The following is a 6859-nucleotide window of genomic DNA, read 5'->3' as shown; positions in this document are numbered from 1 at the left end:
AGTTGTTCTCTCTTGAGAGAGAGAGAGAGAGAGAGAGAGAGAGAGAGAGAGAGAGAAAATATCACTGCTACTGGTTTAACCCGAAGGTAACCATGCCTCAAACGAGGGGACAGGTTGAGAAAATGGTCACCCTCAGCCAGAATGGGAATTGAACCTATGCAGTGGATATCACTGGGTATTACAAATCAGCTGTCCAGCCCAGAGTTGACCCCAATGTCTTGCCAAACCCAAGCTAGGTCTCTGGTGCACAGAATTCTCCAAGCACGATTTTGTCAAAATGGCAAAGGGGGCTGAGCCCGGGATTCATCTGCTCACGCAGACTTTATTTTTACTTCTGCTCTTTTTTTGTTTCGTCTTTTAATTAAGGAAAGTGACAGGTGAAGGAGGAGGTCACCAGTGACAATGGCAGCTACACCAGGATGAGCCAGACACAACTCCATCCTAGCCCAGGGTCTCTTGGTAACTGAGAAATTCCCCAAACTGGATACACAGGCCAGACCAAGGCTTCAGGTCGACAGCGATGTCCAAGCGCCTGAAGGAGGAGGGTGGTGGCTTCAGCCCAACGTCGCAGTCTTTCTGTATGGTGGTGTCCATTTAGTGGTTTTCCAGTGTGGCAGTTTTGTCTCAACGTAGAGGCCTCATCCTCATCCTCATGTGATCTCCTTTATCTTCAGCGTCCAGGTGTTCCAGTAGCCCACCAAGCATCTCATCCAGGAGTGGCCATCTCAGCCCAGCAATCTCCGTCTTAGGCTTCTGATCTAGTATCCAGCACCCCAGTGTGACAGTCTCATCCCAACTGCATCTTCGGGGTATTCCATTGCTCCTAAATTGGCTTTCCCTAAAAGCCCAGGTGCTGTTAACTGAACTGTGATGAACTTTGTCTTAAATCTTGCATTTTTTAAAAATCATTATGTATGACTTATGTCTCTGATGTAGGCACCATGGTATGGCGACAGACAAAATTTTTCACTGTATTTTTCATGCAAAAGTACATGTGACAATTTCTATTTTATTCACTTAATTCTCAAATCTATAATTCATAATGTATGTAAACAAAAAACATGCTCAAAGTTCACTGGTGTATGTTTTTCAAAGGAAGAAGTGTAACTCCAATCACAGCTGTTGCAGTTTACCAAAGATTGGTGTCAATGACAATAACTGCAAATGTGTTGCTGGTCAAAGCACAGCAGGTTAGGCAGCATCTCAGGAATAGAGAATTCGACGTTTCGAGCATAAGCCCTTCATCAGGAATAAGAGAGAGAGAGCCAAGCCGGCCGAGACAAAAGGTAGGGAGGAGGGACCAGGGGGAGGGGCGATGGAGGTGGGACAGGTGGAAGGAGGTCAAGGTGAGGGCGATAGGCCGGAGCGGGGTGGGGGCGGAGAGGTCAGGAAGAGGACTGCAGGCCAGGAGGGCGGTGCTGAGTTGAGGGAACCGACTGAGACAAGGTGGGGGGAGGGGAAATGAGGAAGCTGGAGAAATCTGAATTCATACCTTGTGGTTGGAGGGTTCCCAGGCGGAAGATGAGGCGCTCCTCCTCCAGCCGTCGTGTAGTTGTGTTCTGCCGGTGGAGGAGTCCAAGGACCTGCATGTCCTCGGTGGAGTGGGAGGGGGAGTTAAAGTGTTGAGCCACGGGGTGATTGGGTTGGTTGGTTCGGGCGGCCCAGAGGTGTTCTCTGAAGCGTTCCGCCACCAAGGATATATTTCCCTCCCCTCCCCTATCAGCGTTCCGCAAGGACCACTCCCTTCGTGACTCCCTTGTCAGATCCACACCCCCCACCAACCCAACCTCCACCCCCGGCACCTTCCCCTGCAACCGCAGGAAATGTAAAACTTGCGCCCACACCTCCACACTCACTTCCCTCCAAGGCCCCAAGGGATCCTTCCATATCCGCCACAAGTTCACCTGTACCTCCACACACATCATCTATTGCATCCGCTGCACCCGATGTGGCCTCCTCTATATTGGTGAGACAGGCCGCTTACTTGCGGAACGCTTCAGAGAACACCTCTGGGCCGCCCGAACCAACCAACCCAATCACCCCGTGGCTCAACACTTTAACTCCCCCTCCCACTCCACCGAGGACATGCAGGTCCTTGGACTCCTCCACCGGCAGAACACAACTACACGACGGCTGGAGGAGGAGCGCCTCATCTTCCGCCTGGGAACCCTCCAACCACAAGGTATGAATTCAGATTTCTCCAGCTTCCTCATTTCCCCTCCCCCCACCTTGTCTCAGTCGGTTCCCTCAACTCAGCACCGCCCTCCTAACCTGCAATCCTCTTCCTGACCTCTCCGCCCCCACCCCGCTCCGGCCTATCACCCTCACCTTGACCTCCTTCCACCTGTCCCACCTCCATCGCCCCTCCCCCTGGTCCCTCCTCCCTACCTTTTGTCTCGGCCGGCTTGGCTCTCTCTCTCTTATTCCTGATGAAGGGCTTATGCTCGAAACGTCGAATTCTCTATTCCCGAGATGCTGCCTAACCTGCTGTGCTTTGACCAGCAACACATTTGCAGCTGTGATCTCCAGCATCTGCAGACCTCATTTTTTAGTCAATGACAATAAACGTATTATATATGCAATTACAATACTGACCTACAGTATTTCCAAAGTAAAACTATTCTCAGGGGGTGGGGGGGAGTGAGTGGTACTTTTGACCGATACAATAGAAAAATGACAAAAATAGCAGCTCCCAATTCACCAGCATCTCAAATTTATTGCCATCTTCATGGGCCAATCTAATAAAGGTCTTCCCTATCTATGAAATGTCCTTCAGCACTAAAGCCAAGCCAACAATCACTACCTGCAACCTCAGACTCCTCCACAACACCCCACACCATATTCCTGTCCCCACTATCAGCCCACATGCAGCACCCCTGCCTCCACTATGACACACTCTGCAACCACACCTACACACTGCACCCCCTACCCCACTCAAAGACTTGAGCACAAAACTCTCGGACAACAGTCCAGTGCAGTACTGAAGGAGTGTTGTACGGTATAAGTATCAGCTTTCAGATGAAACGTAAGAACTAGGAACAAGAGGAAGCAATTCAGGCCTCAAGCCTGCTCTGCCATTCAATATAATCACAGTTGACCTCATCTCAGCTTCAGCTCCACTTTCCTGCCTGCTCTCCATAACCCTCGACCCATTACTATTCAAAATTCTGTGCAGCTCCTCCTTAAATTTGCTCAATATCTCAGCATCCGCTGCACTCTGGTGAAGTGCATTCCACTGGTGCATGACAATTTGAGAGAACTAATTTCTCCACATGTCTGCTGTACCTTGTTCTAGAGTTCCCCCCGTAAGGAAATACCTTTTCTACGTTAAGCCAGTGCCCCATGTGCAAACCCAGGTGGATATAAAAGATAGACTGGATAACAAGGAAGAACCTGGGAGTATTTCTTAGTGTCATCGACACCATTTATCCCTCAAACATCATTGAGAATGCAGGTGATCTGGCAATCGTTGCACTGTGGTTTATAGAATCTGATTGTGTGCAAATGGATCGAAAATTGGCTTAATATGAGTAAACAAAGGGTAACAGTCAATAGTTGCCCTTGTGAATGTAAAACTTTTTCAAGTGGTGTTCTACAGAACAAACCTGCTGTTGGTTATACATTAACGATTTGGACTTGAATGTGAGGAGCACAATTGGAAGATCTGTCTGTATAAAGGATAGCTGTAAGCTTAAAAATCATACAGATAGGTTGGTAGAGTAGACAGATGGAGGTCAAATCTGCTGAGAATGAGGTAATGCATTTAGGGACATCAAACAATAAAATGGAATACACAATAACTGAGAATATACTGAGAAGGGTAGATGAATTGAGAGATCTTAGCATGCATACAGATCTCTAAAGAAAACAATACGGGAGGATAAGGTTGTAAAGAAAGCATATGCAGAAGGTATAGAATAGGTGGCTGCACAATGATGAAATTGTATAAGACACTGCTGAGGCCACAACTGGAGTGTTGTGTGCATTTCTAGTCACCATATTACAGGAGGGACATAATTGCTCTGGAGACGTTGTAAGTTCTTAGAGTCAGAGAGATGTACAGCATGGAAACAGACTCTTCAGTCCAACCCATCCGTGCTGACCAGCTATCCCAATCCAATCTAGTGCCACCTGCCAACACCCGGCCCATTCCCTCCAAACCCTTCCTATTCATATACCCAGCAAAATGTCTTTCAAATGTTGCAATTTATCTGATCTAAATCATGCTCAGCTGAATTTCTTGTTTCACAAAACTCAGAACTTAACTCTTTCCCTGCCTGCTTATACCCTATACATATTCTCAGAAAGAATGCAGAAATTTCCAAAGAATGTTACCAGGGCTGGAGAATTGGACATACAAGAGGAGATTGGAGAGGTTGGGGTAGTTTTTCCTTGGAGCAGAGCTGGATGAGGAGTGACATGACTGAGGAACCAAAATTGAGAGAGGTAGAGATAGACAGCAAGAACAAGTTTCCTTGCCAGACAGTTTAAAAACCAGGGGTCACGGATTCAGACAAAATGGCAGAAGGATTACAGGAGCCGTGAGGAAAAACATTTTTATGCAGACAGTGGTAGATTGTCTGGAATTTAGTGCTTGAGTTAGCAGAGAGCCTCAACTCTTTTATAAAGTACCTGAATCTGCGCCATATACTTTAAACTGTAGGGCAATGGGTCATGTGCAGGAAGTTTGGGTGTCTTTTGGTGAACATGGACTAGATGGGGTGAATGGCCCCTTCTATGTTATATCATTTCAAGATTTTGTGGCTGTCAGTTTCTTATGCAACAGTAATTACACTTCAAATCAATTTCATTGGCTTTCAAGTGCTTTAATAATTTATGAGATTGTGCAAGGTGCATTATAGGTCTTCCTTCATTTCTATCTAATTCCATCCGGTTTATGACACTTCTGTTTGTTAAACTTTCTCAAAATATCCATTTTCTGTATTAAAAGCACAAATTTAATACATTGTTGCACAAATGACTGGGGCATTTATTAATCGAGACATAAAGAGGCCATTCAGTCCCTTGCACTTGTTTCAGCATTGGACTATCTATGCATTTTAACTCCACCTATGTGCTGTGTTTGAATAATCACATCACTTAAAATAGAACTGACTGGCATCACTTTTTACAAGCCATATAACTGAATTTTGTATAGAAACATGACACAAGAACATAATGTAAATGTCAAGAGCTTGCTTGCTATTTAAAGTAAACTAATAAACAATAAAATTCTAGGAAATGCTCAATAGATGCAGAGAAAGTAAGGCACAGAGAAAGTAAGGCACAGCATGGTGGCTTATTGATTAGCACTGCTACCTCACAGCACTAGCGACGGAGGTTTAATTCCACCCTTGGACAACTGTCTGTGGGGAGTTTGCACACTCTCTCTATCTGCATGGGTTTCCTGCAGGTGATCGAGTTTCCTCCCATAGTTCAAAGATATGCAGGCTTGATGGATTGGTCATGTGAAACGCAGGATTACAGGGTTGAACGGGGTACATTGGGGATGAGTAAGATGCTGTTGACAGGGTTGGTGTGGAGTCGATGGACTGAAAGGCCTGCTTCTACACTGTAGGAATCCTGTGAAAACACAGTAAACATATCAGGTTGGAATGTGCTCACACACCAGCTTGCTCAAGGATCCCTGTGAATATTCACACAGACTTCCCACATGAGCCTGGTTACTTCATGATTATTGTTGATAAAGGTTGCCAACTTCCCAGGATTGCCCGCAGTCTTCAGGAGTTTCCCGGTGACTGTGGTGAGTGAAACTCGGGTCTGTTGTCCCTGAAGGTTTGTGAAATCAGGGGAGATGGGTGATCTGGTCAGAGATGCCAAACCCTCAACCCCCCAGTTCCCCTCACAGAGGCCCGGGCCTACCCTCAGAGCTCTCACTGCACACACACAAACAAACAAAAACAACTTAATCAATCATTCACTGATCCACGTAGGCCACTGCTTATAGGTGGTTTGGCCTACCAGTAAAACCAGAGCGAATATGGACCAACCCCACACGGACTCGATTAGAAGCGAACCCATCTCCACACTCCTAGCCCTGTCTCGGACCTGACGTTCCTACCCCTTGACAACGACAACCACGCCTTCCGCCGTCGCATACGCGCAGCCCGTGTACGCCTTTGCGTGCGCGCCCCGCGTCCCAAACGCCGGGAAGTCAACGCGCCGAAAGTTGTTTGTGACTGCTGTCTCTTGACCGCGACAAGTTGGGTTTATACACCTCCGCTATCTCTGTTATAGTCCCCCATTTATTCACTCACTCGCCTAACGACCACAGACAACTCTAGTCATCCCCTGCAAGCCAGCTACCTGTCTTGTACCTGAACGTCGTGTAACTTCACTCACCTCACAAATCCACTCTCCCCTTCGACTTATCACCATACGCACCCCCACCCAAAAGCTACCTATCGCCTTCCCTGCTACCTTCTCCTCAACCCCACCCTCTCATTTATCCAACAGCCCCCTTCCCCCCCCCCCCCCCCCATCCTGATGGAGGGCTTATGCCTGTAATGCCGATTCTCCTATTCCTCGAATGCTGCCTGACCTGTGCTTTTCCAGCGCCACACTTTTCGACTCTGATCTCCAGCATCTGCATGCCTCACTTTCTCCCACCTCAGATATTCAGCCACCCATTCCCTAACATGCCTCTCTTATCTTCCATTCACCCCTTAACATACCCCACTTATCACTACTTGTAGGGCATAGGAGCAGAATGAGGCCATTCGGCCCAACAAGTCTCTCATTCTCATAGCTGACATGTTTCTCAATCTCATTCTCCAGCCTCCTGTCCATCATAATGGTTGATCCCCTCACTAATGATGAGTCTCTCTACATCTGTCTT

General features: G+C 47.3%; 1 protein-coding gene across 2 annotated transcripts in view; it reads right to left on the bottom strand.

The window, feature by feature from the left end:
- Positions 1-6100, bottom strand: part of lmbrd1 (LMBR1 domain containing 1) — a 282689-nt gene extending 276589 nt beyond the window's left edge. For both annotated transcript variants that reach the window (XM_060821284.1, XM_060821285.1), the window contains exon 1: positions 5983-6100. In XM_060821284.1, the coding sequence (XP_060677267.1) occupies positions 5983-6042 (60 nt within the window). In that variant the 5' untranslated portion in view covers positions 6043-6100. The remainder of the gene's footprint in view (positions 1-5982) is intronic.
- Positions 6101-6859: the final 759 nt, after the last annotated feature.

The sequence above is a fragment of the Hemiscyllium ocellatum genome, chromosome 3, assembly GCF_020745735.1.
Source record: "Hemiscyllium ocellatum isolate sHemOce1 chromosome 3, sHemOce1.pat.X.cur, whole genome shotgun sequence".
Taxonomy (NCBI): Eukaryota; Metazoa; Chordata; class Chondrichthyes; order Orectolobiformes; family Hemiscylliidae; genus Hemiscyllium; species Hemiscyllium ocellatum.
This window is presented reverse-complemented; position numbering and strand designations above follow the sequence as displayed.